Below are 15,786 nucleotides of genomic sequence, written 5' to 3'. Positions count from 1 at the left end.
AAGAAAATATTTGTCTACTCTCCATTTCCTCAACAATTTCTGGACCTTATTTCAAAGAGACGCATGTTGCCGGAATGTTAATGTGCTTTTCTTTCTTCCAGAGAAACTAAAGCATATTGTTTGTTTTCACAGGAGTATTTATACTTAACACGCTTACATTCTAAGTCCCATTTGCTCTGCCCTTAGATTACTTCTCTCAGAACTAATTTTTAGCTCCTAATCACGTTAAAAGTCTAGCTCTAACACAGTCTTCAGAATCCTACTTTTTTAAATTTTTATTTTAATATTTGACGGTCTCTTTGGAGAAGGGAAAGAACATTTGAAATAATATTGGATATTTTGCCAAGTCTGTCAAATGAGTAGCACTTCCACTCTCCCAGCTCCGACTCATTAAAATTGTATTCTAATTCTGTCTTAACATGGTCTCTGTGCTTCCATAAGTCATTGCCTCCTCATTACTTGTAGTAGGGAAGACGAAATGTATTCAAACCCGATAGCTGAGATAAAGAATTGAAAGGCAGGCAGCTGGGAGAAATGAAATTAGCCTATTTTAGGGCTTTTTCGCCTGGATTTTTGTGCAGCCCTCCGTTATGCCACATGTCAGGTTGAATTTGTGACACTATCTATGTTTGGTTTATAGATTTTCCTTAATATGATATTCTTAAGACAAAAACAGAGATTCTCATTGCCCCCCACCACCACTTTTTTTTTCTTTTTCTTTTTCTTTTTTTTTTTTGTTTTTTTGTTTTTTGTTTTAGCCTTGAAATGCTACTGGGTATTTGAGTTGATAAAGGGGAAAACACGATTTTCTATAGTTTTCTATAATTATAGAATCATTAAAATTGCCCAACAAAGATAAATCATTTCATTGTGTTACAATTCATATTGGTGTGTCTTGCAGAAAAGAACATTAGTGACAAAGAGTAAATGTTATACCCTCAGAATGGTTCGAGGGGAAATGGATTTGGAATGTAATGTGACTTACAGGCAATTTCACATACGATCCAGGAGGGAGCTGCGCTTTCTAACACAACCTCTCCATCTTGAGCTTTAAATGTCAGAAGAATACGCTGTGGAATTCCTAATTTTGAATATAGAGGAGTTTTTGGAGAAAATTGACTAAAAGCCTTGTACTTTTCCATTATAAAATTGAGTTGTTAAGGAATTATATGGCCTAATTACTAAACTTGGTATTTTTTACTATTTTCCTTATGAACAGATATTGTCATTAGCTAGCTAATTAAATTGACTGCAATAACAAGCAGTAATTTAGAAATATGTTCTAAATTAGTTTCTATATGAAAGCAAAGTCTTTGTTGATCTGTGTATGTGATTAATGTCAAGTGTCATGAATTAGCTGAGGGAATTCTCTGTAGAAATATATGCACTTGTACAAAAGAAAGAAGAGATTCATTTATACTGCACTTGTGAGAGTAAAAGATGAAGCTTGATATGTGTCTAAATATAAGCACTGATACATTTTTTTCCAGTTACTCACAGAAAATATGGAAAGGACACATTTCCAAGAAATTTGATGGTTAGTAGAGGTTAGGTTTCTCTGTCCATAGAAGCAGTGCACTGTAAACACCCAGCCCAGAAACTTTGCAAATTATATATGTAGATTTAAATTTAAGTAGACAGAGCCTGTCTAAGTATTGTGTAAGATATGTACACAAATTTGTCAAATCCGCTGTAGTAAGAAATTACAAAATATTTTATGTGACTAATAAATTGTGTAGACAAGTAGTGACCATAGTCATAAACAAATTTGCCTTTGATGTAGGTATTTTTTGGAGCAGTACCTGGATTGGAAAGGTGACCCTTTTGAGGGCATTTAGCATGGTGGATTTTTATTTGCTTTTTATTCCTTTCTCAGTGTGAAATTTGGTTCATCTTCTTTGTCATGCTTGGACCTATTAACATTTTCTAAACCATCTAGCAGAGGAGGAGGTAGGATTATCATCTGGGACTAAAGTAGGAATGGAGAGCATACAAAGCTAAACCCTGGCATGGCTTAGGAGGTTCTGCACAAAGGATTACATAATACATGAACTATGCAGAATGCGTGTATAAAAGTAATTCCCAAACACCCAAGCCAATGTGGACCTAAACAACTTACTAATATAGGATTTATTCTTTTTTTTAAGATTTATTTATTTATTCATAAGAGAGAGAGAGAGGCAGAGACACAGGCAGAGAGAGAAGCAGGCTCCTCCCTGAGAGCCTGATGTGGGACTCGATCCCCAGATGCCGGGATGAGCTAAAGGCAGACGCTCAACCACTGAGCCACCCAGGGGTCCCTAGGATTTATTCTTGAGTGTGTATTTATAAGTTGCAAGATAAAGAACAATCTGATACTATAACTGATAAACCCAGACCCATTTTAAATCCATACCTCTACACCTTCTCCTCCTATCTTTTCCACTCCAGACTCTTGGAAAAAGCACATATTACAACCCTATGGCTTATATGGCCTCCCCCAAGTGAACAAAATTTACAGTAATGATGTGGAAAATGATTAGTTATTCAGATAGAGCATTTTTAACACCAGGCCTGATCTCAACATAATCCTTGAATTTGTGACTTAAGCCTCAGAAATCTACAGACTAAAGGGCCCTGTCAAGAAACATACTGAGAAAATGTGCCATATGTTTCTGGCAAAGACTTTGATCTATTTCTTCATTAACAAAACATTTTCCCCTTTTTCCAGGCTTTCCGGATCTGGTTGCCAATTATACTTAAATTATTTTATCTGGCCTCTTGATTCTTTTATCAACTGGATGTCTTCATAGAAATAACAGCCACGCAGAAGCAAACTTTTTTCAAAGCAACAAGGGAGGAATCTGTTCCCACCCCAGAGTCCCATGTTAGCCAGTTCCTTCTCACCAGAGAGGAACAAAAAATACCTACAGGGAGAATGAATAGAAGAGCAAAGGGCCATTATGGATCTATTGTCTGTGTAAAGCCCTGCTGTGGCCACCAGTCCTTGGGGTTGTGTTCTTCCCTTGGGACTTCAGCTTGTGTCTGTCCTTCATGGCTGGTGATGTTGGTTCAGTCTGTTTAGCACCATTGACTACTGTGGTCAGCATCAAGGAATTTGGTTGATTACTTGGATTTGGGGCTTATCCTCTTCTCCCTTGACATTCTAAGTTCTTAATATTTCCTGAGTAGCTGCATGCCTTGTCATGAATTCCAGCCACAGGAAGGCATTTGTGATGCCCCATCTCAGAGAAGGAATCCTTGACAAAGTGAGGTGCCTCATTGGACCGTGTCCACATTATTCTTATGAATAGGCGCATCCACCCCTACCTCCTTTAGCTTTAGTACATATCACATAAAACAGTACTTGTCTGCTTCTCCTCATCCCTCACCAAACCAAAAACCATTTGCCCCACAAAATATTGTTTCTTTGTCCATCTTTTTACACTCTTCTATTTTAGTTTCTTGAGATGTGATTCTTTTTCTCGACTAATTAATTGCAGTAATTGGATCATTTCTTGCAATCATGAAAAGGGCCCCTGACTATGAGGATTTTCTTTGAGAGTTCTTATTCAGGATTAGACCTCCTGTCCTCTTGTGAGAACTGGAATGCATCTTAAGAAGCGAACCAGTTTCTAATCAACACATGAATGCCCACCTCTAAGGTAATGCTTTTCCTCATTTTCAATAGTTTTATGCCCAGTATCCTGCCGTATTTTTACTTGCCCTAGCCTTTCAATCTGTTTCTTCCCTATCTCCTTTCTGGAATGACTTCTGCTTGCCAGGTATCACTGCACTTAGTCATTACAGCTGAGCAAACAAACGCAAGGACGTGAAGGGGCTGGCTCTAAAAAAAATGATCACACCAAAGATATGCTTTGGGCAAATGAAAAAGGAAGAGAAAAAACACATGAGGCATATTTCCAAATTTGTTAAAGACCAATTACAAAAAAAAAAAAAAAAAAGGAAAATCATGACTCTCATAGAAATATAACACAAAAGCTTGTCAAAGAATCCAAAGAACAGACACATAGATAGATTAGGAATATTGAAATGGATCTGCACACATATACAAAACTGACTTCTTTTACAGTGGGAGAGCCAAGTTGAAACTTACAGTTGCAAATTGATTTGCATGTCTGTAGCTAAGAGTTATTTGCGTGACCAGCCATTTTCTACAAGTTACTTTCTACTTGACGGAGTTGTAAAAAAAAGTGCATAAGCTATAACTGCCTCTGCATTTCATGGAAAGGATACCCAGTCATTTCTTTTGCTAATTCTAAAGTTTTGCATTTCTTTTTTACAGAGTTGTTGAATCTCCTTGATTCAATGAATGAACAAATAAATACCCTTGACTAGACTTATGCTGTATTTAGGATTCATTATTCATTCATTCAACAAATATTATTTCTTACCTGCTCGACCTATATTCCTGACCATGCTCTGGGTGCTGAGGATAACGCAGTTAACAAAACAGAAATACCTTTGTATTATGTCCTAACAGAGAAAGACAGAAAATGAGTAAGCCACACAAACAAAATTATTAATATATATGTCACATGATGTTTAGGGCTGTGAGGGAAAATAAAGCAAAACAAGGTAAAGTGGGGCCGAGTTACTGTTTTGAAGAGGTGTTTAGCAAAGATTTCACTACAATGGAGTCATTTTGGCAAAGACATGAAGGAAATAAGGGTCAAAGTAATACAAATCACTAGATGAAGAGCAGTCTAGGTAGAGGGAAGAGCAAATGCAAAACTGAAACAGCAGCCAAGTTAATGTCTATAGGGCCAGCAAGGAGGTCAGTGTGATGGAACAGAGTGAGCATGGCCCCATGCCAGGAGAAGGGATAGAGCAAGAGAAGTAGCATACGAGATGATGGAAACTTTATAGACGTTGGTACAGTCTGTACTTCTTTTTTGCAGACTGTATACTTTGAACTGTTACAGGAAGTAAGTGGAAAGTATGGGGTAGGGTACCAAAATATACTGTGTCAAAATATGCCTTTATGGCAAATGAATTATTTTGAGTTTAAGTTCACTGAGAACCAGCAGACCCAGGGAAAGTTCTAAAAGGAGAGCACAAATTTTCCTGTGGAAACTTAGATCTTTAAAGAAAATTTCCATTTATAATGATAATTCTCTTAAGTTTAGAGGAGGAGGACTCTTCATAGCACTTCCCAGTGGACTTAAATTTGCATAACAAAGCTTAGTAAACAACTTATCTGCCATACTTTTCCTGGTCCCCTTCCAGTGTATCTTGTCCCCCCAGCCCAGAAGCCCAAAACCCCTTTTATGTTTGTTTGTTTAGCCTAAGGTGGTATGTTCTAGCCTCACCATTGGGTTAGTCATCCCTGAGCACACCCATGTGTATATGATGCACATGTTAATAAATTTGTTTGTTTTTCTCCTACTGATCTGTAATTAACCAATCTGATTTATGGAGTCCAGGCAGGAGAACCTAAGAAGGGTAGGGGGAGAGATTTTTCTTTCCTTACAAAGCTCTTGAGTTTGGGACTGGAATGATGTTCTATACATTTTATGTTGTCTGCTGTGAGAGATGGGACCAGAATTTCCTAGAGATCAGTTAGGAAAGTTCTCTGAGTCTGTGGAGAGATTATGGTGGCTTGAAGCAGACCAGTAGCTGTGGAGACAGGAGTGAAGCCAGCAGAGAATTTCTGCTCCACCCAGCAAGAATAGGAAATAACTTTGCAAAACACGCACATGAGCCATTTTTTACTCTTCAGAAACTTTTCCTAATGCAGACACAAGCTTGTCAAAACACAAAGTATTCCCAGAAGATTGTTTTATCATCTCCTGTGAAGCATGCAGAAAGACCACCTGTTGTTTGTGACATTCTCTTACTGAGAATTTCTTACTGAGAATGTCTCTCACTGAGTCTGTAAGGTGTCCTTTCGCATACAAGAGAAACTTACTTTGAGTTCAACAGAAAAGGAGAAAACTCAAGAGTATCACTAGCTTATAAAATCTATGGAAGCACTGAAACCAGTTTTCTTAAGCTGACAGGGAAAAAAGTTTCCTAGATTTTTGTGTGCTGGGAGATGAACATGAGAATTAAATGTTTTTTACATATAACACAAGGGAAGTGAAGAAAAAATTACAAAATGAGTAGAAGCTGTAAAAATAAGAGGTTTGCTTGTGCAGTTCTGTATCAAATGAGTATTCGCTTATACCAGGGGTTGTAAGTTTTTATCTAGTAACTGTGATCAGCATGCAGGTATGGAAAATGTAGGCTCTGTGGCTCTGGTTTAATGGTTCCAAATGAAGACCCTTTCCTCATAGCAATGACAACAAAACACCCAAACAGGGGGCAATCTAGTTGGATCATTTTGGCCATTCATCTGATTCCTCTGGGGGATCCTGTTAAATTTTTTTTTTTTTTTTTAATTAAAACACAAATTTCGGGCAACCTGGGTGGCTCAGTGGTTTAGCACCACCTTCAGCCCAGGGCCTGACCCTGGAGTCCGGGGATCGAGTCCCACCCTCTGCCTGTTCTCTGCCTCACTCTCTGTGTCTCATGAATAAATAAATAAAAATTTTAAAAACCCACAAACTTCCAGACCACAGTGCAAAATGTTCTCAATCAATACATTTGAGCTGTGCTTTGCAAGTTTACAAGGATTTTGAAGATCAGCCAGAATGGAGACTCGTGAGTTAAGCCACGGTCTGCACCTAATTTTTTCTTCTTAATTCACATGCTCAAAGAGAGAATCTGAAAATAAAGTTTTCTTCGTTTATTGGAAACTACTTATTTTGTTGAGTCACAGAATATTGTGCTCAAAGATTATCTGATCAACAACAGAACAAACAGACGAGACAAATCCAGCCCCAAAAGAACCCAGAATCCATAAAAATCTCAGTTCTCCTACACTTTTCTCACCCCATTGACCATCTCCCACATGGACATTGCTTGAGAAGTGTGTTTAATTTTTTTTTCCCCACATAATGTGTTTTCCCTACTGTACTGGTGTGTATTTATAGTTATCCAATTTTCCAATTTCTATCTATTGTCAGGAAATAAAGCTGCATTTAACAAATATACATATTGTGAAATAGAAGAAGAAGAAGAAGAAGAAGAAGAAGAAGAAGAAGAAGAAGAAGAAGAAGAAGAAGAAGAAGAAGAAGAAGAAGAAGAAGGAGAAGAGAGGAAAAGATCAGAAAGCAAGACCAAGGAAAGGAAAAGGTAAATATGGCAGTGATAATTCATCACCTTTGCAGTGATGAAGTTTAGATTGGCTTCTGAGCTCCATGACACTCAGGATAAAGAAAGAAAAGTACACTCTAAGTTCCGCTCAAGGTAAGTGGCATGATTTCTTTCTCATTATTTATTTTCCTCCTTGTATGAAACCGTGAATTGCTCAGTCAATAATTAATGGGTGTAAGTTGTAACGCTGGATCTAACACCACATTAAACTTTCATTCCATTATGCTCAGGGGCTGCAAATTGCAGAAGGAAACTTTGAAGGTGGCTAGGACCACAGAGAAAACGAAATGATCCATGGTTGTGGGTCCAGATGCTATTTCGCATCAGGAAGGCATTCTGTCCAATTTAAACAACATTAATGAAACTTTCCTAAAAGGAATTCACGTTGATCCTTGCCTCAGTTGTTAGGCCTCACATCCAAGCCTAAACACACCTCGAATTCAATTTCTCTCAATTACTCTCACCCGGGCCTCCTTCGACTTTTTCTCACAGGACACTACTTAGAATTCTTTAGTTCTTTCAGTTTTGTCAGTTTGGTCAGGCTTCATCATTCTGGGGGTTTTTTTGTTTTGTTTTGTTTTGGTGTTTTACCCAAAACAATGGTGGGAAATATAAAGAAAAGAAAAACAATTGGATCCCAGGCTCCTAAAAAGTCCTGAGCTACCAGCTTCCCTAGTTTGTTGTGGTTGCTGCTGTTGTTATGACTGTCCTGTCTTTTGTGTACCTTGAATGGTACTTGCTTTTTAAAATGTTTATCCAGTGTTTCACATACTTCCCATGACTCCCTGCTGATAAAGCTTCAATGTAATTAAAGTATTTATATGAACACTGCTGAATTCAACTTGTATTATGTAGGCACACAAAGGAAAATTCTTGGCATTTCTAAGTCACAATTGTCTAATCAGATGACATAGTGTCAGTTGGTTTAGGAATACCTTTACACCCTGTGTAAAAAAAAAAAAAAATAGAAATGAAATTGCTATGTTTCTCCTTCCATCTTCTGGTGCTCTCTGGTGAAATTAATTGCACTGGATTATACTTCAATTTGGACTGAATTTTTTAGAGTAAGCAGTCTAAAATCGTCATGTTGGACTCAACTATATTTGCTTATTTCCTTAACTTGGGGGAAAAGGTCTGTATCTGCACAGTGAGAAAGCTAAGTCCTCACCATTCAAATAGGCCTAAATGCAGTTCTTTTTCCCCCCTTTAAGTAACATCTTGCCCCTTGACATATTCTCATTATGGAAATGAATGTAACATTGAATAAGTAATGTCATCCTTTTGGAATTATGACATGAAAGGCAGGAATCATAGCACACTGGGAATTTTGATAGGAATTGATTTATAAAAGAAGTTGTCACATTTGTTTTTATTGTGGTGAAAGCTCTAGTTTGGGAAAAGACAAAAGGGCAAGGAATCGGGGAGTTTATGGATGAATGTGGATCTAATGAAGAGAGTCCATTGGTCCCACAGACCAGGGTAAGATTCCCACAGTCCTGAACAAACAGTTCTCAGCCTATAATTTCTGAGCCTTTGTTTCCCCACTTTGGAATTCTGACTACAGGCATGTTACCAAGCCAACTGGGTTCAGTACAAAGATCTAGCAAAGCTCTTTTTATCACAAAGATCAAGACAACAATTGTGTGCCTACAAGAAAAGAACAACTAAAACCATCCAACAAGCATTAAAAGAACAATTCTAGAGATAGTTGCCTTTGAACTCCAATAATGGGCAACATTCAGTCCTGAGATTTGAAATTCAGAGTTAAAAGAATTCATTACCAATTGCCTTTCCTTGTAATTATAAGAGCTGCTGGCAGCAAGTATTTTCAGCGGCATTAATTTTGTCAAATGTGATATTTTGCAGTCATGTTGAATCCCACACAATGGCTGTATTATACATCTACTTTACAGACTTAGTTTTGTTTATTATAGAGTTCATTTATGAAATATAAGAAATCTAAATTTTGCCTTGGCTTCACCCCAAACCACAGAAAATGGAGTATTGTTTTATAAAAGCTCGTTCTGCAATGTCACTTCCTGAATGTAAAAGTGTGCTGTTTTTGCACAGATATGTTCCGTTGACATGCGCGATGCCCAGCTGAGAAAATAAAAAAAGAGTAATCAATCTGCACATTTTCCTCTCTTTTAGCTGTGACCTGTGAACAATTTCAGTTCCAGGTGGAAAAAAAAAAATAAGAAATTTCCATTTCTGTGTAAATACTTCCTTTTCTGATGATGTGGGAGCAATTTCAACTAAATCTGAGCAGGCTTCAGTAGTGCAGAATAAATATCATATTTGAAGAATTTTGGCCACTATTATTTGTGTAAGCCCTATATCCAAACCTTAGAAATTGCTTCTGAGATTTTGGTGCCTGGGTGGCACAGTCAATTAAGTGAATGACTCTTGGTTTCCACTCAAATCAGGACCTCAGGGTCATGAGATTGAGGCCCTGTTGGGCTCCACAGTTGGCCTCGAGTCTGCTTGTGTTCTTTTTCCCTCTCCCTCGCCCCTCCTGTTCATGCTCTCTCTATTTCTACCTCTGAAATCAATCAATCTTAAAAGAAAAAAAAGAAAGAAAGGAAATTGCTTTTGAGATTCAGTCATTCCTTGTCAAGAAAACTATGACAAACTATTTGTTTTGATGTGCTTGTTGTGAGCATATATTCTTTTTTTTTTTTTTTCTGCATAAGGAAAACTAAAGAACCACAGATACTGGTGTTTCATTTGGTTGTTGATGGAGTGAGTTTTGCATTTGACAAAATCTAATGGTACTTCTCTGAACCAGAACTTGTCCAATGTGAGCACCTTGCTGCTTCTAGAAAGGTTGCCAAAACACTTTTTGCCTAAAAAGCAAAAGATAGAAGAAAGTTGACTGATAGAATGAGTGTTCTGGGGTTGAGTTTTTAACATAGATTTTTTTTTTAAATAGTACCTATTTTTTTTAAAGATTTTATTATTTATTCATGAGAATACACAGAGAGGAGACAGAGGCACAGGCGGAGGGAGAAGCAGGCTCCATGCAGGGAGCCCGACGTGGGACTCGATCCTGGGTCTCCAGGGTCACACCCTGGGATGAAGGCAGGCACTAAATCACTGAGCCACCCGGGTTGCCCTTAACTTAGATTTTAATGATTTGTTATTGATGTGTATCCACATGTAAGTTTCAATGCTGTGCCAGAAAATTTTATGCCAGAATAAATAAGGAGATCCATTTTAGGATATCTGTATTAATTTCTTACATGAGAAACTATAAATTTGGCAAGTAACTTCTTTTTATTTGCAAATGATAAGCTTTAATACATTGCCTATAATATTTTCAGACTCTCATGAAAAGAATTTAGTTATTTTTTTAAGGTCCACATTTGAATACTAGTTACTGATAAATAACAGAAATGCATTAATTATCAACTAACATGGGCAATTATTTTCTTTTTTTTTTAAGATTTTATTTATTTATTCATGAGAGACACAGAGAGAGAGGCAGACACACAGGCAGAGGGAGAAACAGGCTCCGTACAAAGAGCCTGCTGTGGGACTCAATCGCAAATCCCGGCATCATGCCCTGAGCTGAAGGCAGATGCTCAACCACTGAGCCACTCAGGCATCCCAACATGGGCAATTCTTAACTAAAGGTAGATTCTTAACTAAAGGTAAATTACATCCTTAGAGAAAAAATTTTGTAAATCAAATATGATTTTTCCATAAGGGTAATTTAATATTATACTACCATCAAGACCTTGATAACAAACTTTTTAGAAAAAAAAGGAGGGGGAAATAAAGGCCATACCTAATTACTGATAAATAATTTGTTTCTATTCTGTATAGTATAATCAAATTCATAGAACATCCAATCCTGTATTTTTTTTTTTTTCTGTATGTTTTTTTTAAAGAGGGCTCAGGAATTGTATCTCAGTCCAATGGTCAAAGATTCAAGATAGACTAAGGCCACACAAGTGGGGAAAGAAGGAGGAGGAGGGAAGAAAGATTTTATATGCTAGGGCAGAAGAGAGGAGACTAAGAAATATAATTTGTGATGTGACTGCTTTTAAATCCACAAATAATAACTTGGAATATTCTTGACAAAGGGCTTTGGGTGTGAATTGCTATGAGTCAAAATCTATTGTTCTTAGTCATATCAGGCTTTCAAAATGTAGAGGAGATTAACTGAAAGGAATATATGAACAATGTGCCCCAGGGCACTTACTCTACTTTTAGATGTTAGTAAATTTTTAGTGGTCTCTTGGTGAGATTTTTGGTGCCAGTAATATAAAAGAGCAAGTGTTGAATTAATACATAAGTTGCTAGACACATATATATGTATTGGAGAGGAGGAAAAACTTTTCCTCAATCCTCTCAAGGAATTGCTGGGCCTGAAAAGTCAACTGGCAAAGACAGCTTAACAGGAGAAAATCATATACATTTATTTAATATACTTAATATATTTACATATATTTAATATATTTAATATTTACATGACATAGGAGCCTTCATAAGGAAATGAAGACCCAAAGAAACAGCTATGCCTGTGTGTTTTCATACTAGGTTTAAGAAGAGTGGAAAGTCATGGGAAAATGTGACAGGACAAAAGGGTCTGAGCTAAGAGTAGTAAACTGGGGAACACTTAGCAAGGCCTGTTCTTTCAGATTCCTCTCAATGTGCCTCCATCTTCAGAGATAGGGATGCTCCTTTGCTGTGGATATAGAAGAGCTCCTCCCACATTAGGATCTTATGACCTGCTTCAAGAAAGAAGGGCAAGGTCAGAGTTCTTCCTATATCTGCAACTTCTGAAATTCCTCTGGTTTAACATAGTCGACATGCTAGTTGTCATATTTCAGTGTAATGTGTTCTGAACTCCCATCACTCTCTACATATCACACACACACACACAAAAAAAAAGACATGTGTAAAACTTCTAATTTATCTCTAAAGAGTTTAAAAAAAAAGAAAACTAGATACAATCAAAATATATGGTGAGCTGTTATCTTTTTGCATCATTATCTATGGTTGAAATATCCATCAATCTTTGATTTGGCTATGCAGTCCTGAAGACTTGACATTAAGAATAAAGTCTTCATGGATCAATGCATAATGTACATGTCTTTAAATATGGTATTGGAGGGACACTTCGGTGGCTCAGAAGTTGAGCTTCTGCCTTTGACTCAGCGTAATCTGGGGTCCAAGATCGAGTCTGACATTGGGCTCCTTGCGGGGAGCCTGCTTCTCCCTCTGCCTGTATCTCTGCTGCTCTCTCTCTTTCTCTCTCTCTCTCTGTGTCTCTCATGAATAAATAAATAAAATATTTTAATAAATAAAGTATTGGTACTCCCAGTTTGATGTTTATTTCCCCAGAATTTATATGTGAACTCTTCCTAAGCTCATATCTATTACCCATCTACTTTTGGAGTCCTTCAAAAATTAAAAGAGGAAAGGAATGGAGCTTAGCCTTTTGCTTCTCTTATACAGAAACGTTTTTAATACCCACTAAAAATTGTGTGAGGAAAAAAAAGCTTACTTTGGATTTCCATCTCCAGTGTAAAACTGTGGAATGCCCCCAGCTGACCCATAAAGTTAACTTCAAGTTCTATTCAATTACAGATGAACTCTATCTTCCCTTTTTAGCTTTTGCTGATGGGCAGGGCAGCACATGACACCATAAATGGGAAGGATGGCTATTGCCATCTTCTGACAAGAGCAGCCACAGGAGACTCTCCTTTCACAACTCACTGTTGGCCCTGTCTTCCTTGTTGCAGCTCCCAGAACCATGATCTGGGCCTATAACAAGGCAGCCATCTTCCTGTGTCCTGTGTCAGACCAACTTACAAACTCAAGCTAGTCAGTGAGCAAATAGGAAAAAGCACTATGGAAGATCTAAATGTTGATTACTATTTTTTCTGTGTTTAAAATATATTGTTTCCACTCCTCACAAGACCTTGCACAATGAATTATCCCCATTTTACAGATTAAAAAACTGGCAAGTGGGAAGATTTAAGTAACTCTCCCACCATAGCATACCTGGGGAGTGGCTGAGCAGGGATTCATAGCAACCTCTGTCTGACTCCACATTTGCCCAACCAGTTAGTTTAGCCATGCTATTAAGATTATTAGCTTTAGGGGATCCCTGAGTGGCTCAGCAGTTTAGCCCTTGCCTTCAGCCCAGGGTGTGTCCCACATCCCGCTCCCTGCATGGAGCCTGCTTCTCCCTCTGCCTGTATCTCTGTCTCTCCCTCTCTGTGTCTCTCATGAATAAATAAATAAAATCTTTTTCAAAAAATGATTATTAGCTTTAAGTAGATTGTTATCTGTAAAGGGAAAAAGTCTAGCAGCTCTCTGGTCAATTGCTAGAATGAAAAAATTAATTAGTTTCTCAAGAATCAAGGATTGTGTCCTTTTTATCTCTGCCTCCCTCATGGAGACTGGCTCAGCATTAGTTGAGGAAGTGTTCAAGAAATAATAATTAAATGTATTATGCATAAATTGGAATATATGTTTTCAAGTTCTTTTAGTTAGAAATGACTTAAAACTGTACTGTTTTGTAAATATTAGATACACATTTAAAATATTGATTATGATCGAGACTGTGTAATGATGTAACAGAAATCATTAGGTATTATATTCATTCACTATCTCCTAATTTATTACTTTATTAAGAGATAAATAGGGGGTAGTGGCATCTGGGTGGCTCAGTTGGTTAAGCATTCAATTCTTGGTTTTGGCTCAGGTCATGGTCTCAGGGTCATGAGATTGAGCGCTGCATTGGGCTCCATGCTTAGCCAGGAGTTTGCTTGAGATTCTTTCCCATTCCCTCTCCTCCCCACTCTGCTCCTCCCCCTGCTTGTGCACTAAATGTCTTTCTCTCTCTCTCAAAAACATACATACATACCTACATAAAAGTTTAAAAAGAGATAGAGATAAATGAGGGATGCATTACTGGCTCAGTTGGTAGAGCAGGTAACTCTTGATCTCAAGGTCATGAGTTCAAGCCCCACTTCAGGCATAGAGCTTACTTTAAAAAAAAAAAAAAAAGAAAGAGAGAGAGAGCTAAATAAATCCATGGGTCAATTACACTCTTAAAATGATTTTAATATTTGTAGATCAAAATTCAATTTGTAAGTAAAATTTTAAGATTAGAGCCAACATCTAGACCAAAAAAAAATCTTTTCATATGTCTGATTATTTAAAACCCAAACTTTACTCCAAGAAATCTGTAAATGAGATATCCAGGTCACTGGGTATACTAATGAATGTTCTACATGTTTTCCCAAAAAATCCCAACACCTATTAATAAGAAAATTGTGAAAATTGTGTGTGATACCTTACTGCCTACAAAGCATTTTCCAAAGTTTCTCAAACTAAAATACTTGTTCTTCATAGCAGAAATCAAAAGATAAACATGGTTAATGTCAATTTTTATTTTATTTATTTATTTATTTATTTATTTATTTATTTATTTTTATTTATTTATTTATTTATTTATTTTATGATAGTCACACAGATAGAGAGAGAGAGAGGCAGAGACACGGGCTGAGGGAGAAGCAGCCTCCATGCACCGGGAGCCCGACGTGGGACTCAATCCCGGGTCTCCAGGATCATGCCCTGGGCCAAAGGCAGGCGCTAAATCTCTGCACCACCCAGGGATCCCGGTTAATGTCAAATTATGTAAAATTTTTTGGTATTAGAACAAATAGATCTACAACAGATGAAAAAGGAAAAATATATATTCATTTTTAAAATGTGAAAAAGACTTCATGAAGCTGTTCTCTAATATGTATTTATGGGTTTCCCCAACTTACCATGAAAAAAAACTACCATATGCCATCACCTTTTGTCTTTAGGAGAACCCTGTAATGCATTTGCAATCATGCCCGATTTACAGGGAAGTAAAGAAGCCCTGAGAACTTAATTTGTTCAGTGTGGAGGGGAAGGGTTTTAAGGAACAATCTCATTTCCTAAAGGACTTCCTTCCTCCTCTTGTAAAGTCAGCTATTCATAGCACATTATCCACACCGTATGTCAATGTAGGAATGCGCTAGGGGAAAAAAATGCATGTGAATATGGATTGCTGTATATCTAAGTATATAAAAATATGTATATATTTATATTCATTGTCAACTTTCTATTAACCAACTTTTCTTACTTATCAACATTATTTCTTCTTACTATAAACTATGACATACTTTCTGTGATATATGATGAAAATCTGCATGGTAGTTCTGAAAGAACTGGTTAAAAACACACATTCTCAGACCCCATTCCAGACCTACTGAATCCAAAACACTTAGGATGGGGCTCAGCACTCTGTGTTTTAACAAGTCCTCCAAGTGGCTCAGGTACCAACATGTAAGAATCACTTACTGAGAATGATTCTACTTATGCATTGCTTGTTAATTGTCTATAAACTCTTTCTTGAAAGAGATAAAAACTAGAAACTATAGACCATGCATCGTGAGTATGTGGAAGAAAAACTATGCAAAATTTCCAAATCATTGGAAACGACCCATCCCTTCATAAAGAGGTTGCTCTAGTAAATGTTTCATTTTTCATATATTCCTACCTTGGCCACTTTTTTTATTAACTGACCAACTG

The 15,786-nt window shown here is 37.2% G+C and overlaps 1 protein-coding gene across 1 annotated transcript in view; it reads left to right on the top strand.

The window, feature by feature from the left end:
- Nucleotides 1-15,786, top strand: part of LOC112650522 (bromodomain-containing protein DDB_G0278469-like) — a 78,677-nt gene that overhangs the window by 32,457 nt on the left and 30,434 nt on the right. The window contains exon 2 of the mRNA XM_049116011.1: nucleotides 7,011-7,179. Within this exon, the coding sequence (XP_048971968.1) occupies nucleotides 7,011-7,179 (169 nt within the window). The remainder of the gene's footprint in view (nucleotides 1-7,010; nucleotides 7,180-15,786) is intronic.

The sequence above is a fragment of the Canis lupus genome, chromosome 11, assembly GCF_003254725.2.
Source record: "Canis lupus dingo isolate Sandy chromosome 11, ASM325472v2, whole genome shotgun sequence".
NCBI lineage: Eukaryota > Metazoa > Chordata > Mammalia > Carnivora > Canidae > Canis > Canis lupus.
This window is presented reverse-complemented; position numbering and strand designations above follow the sequence as displayed.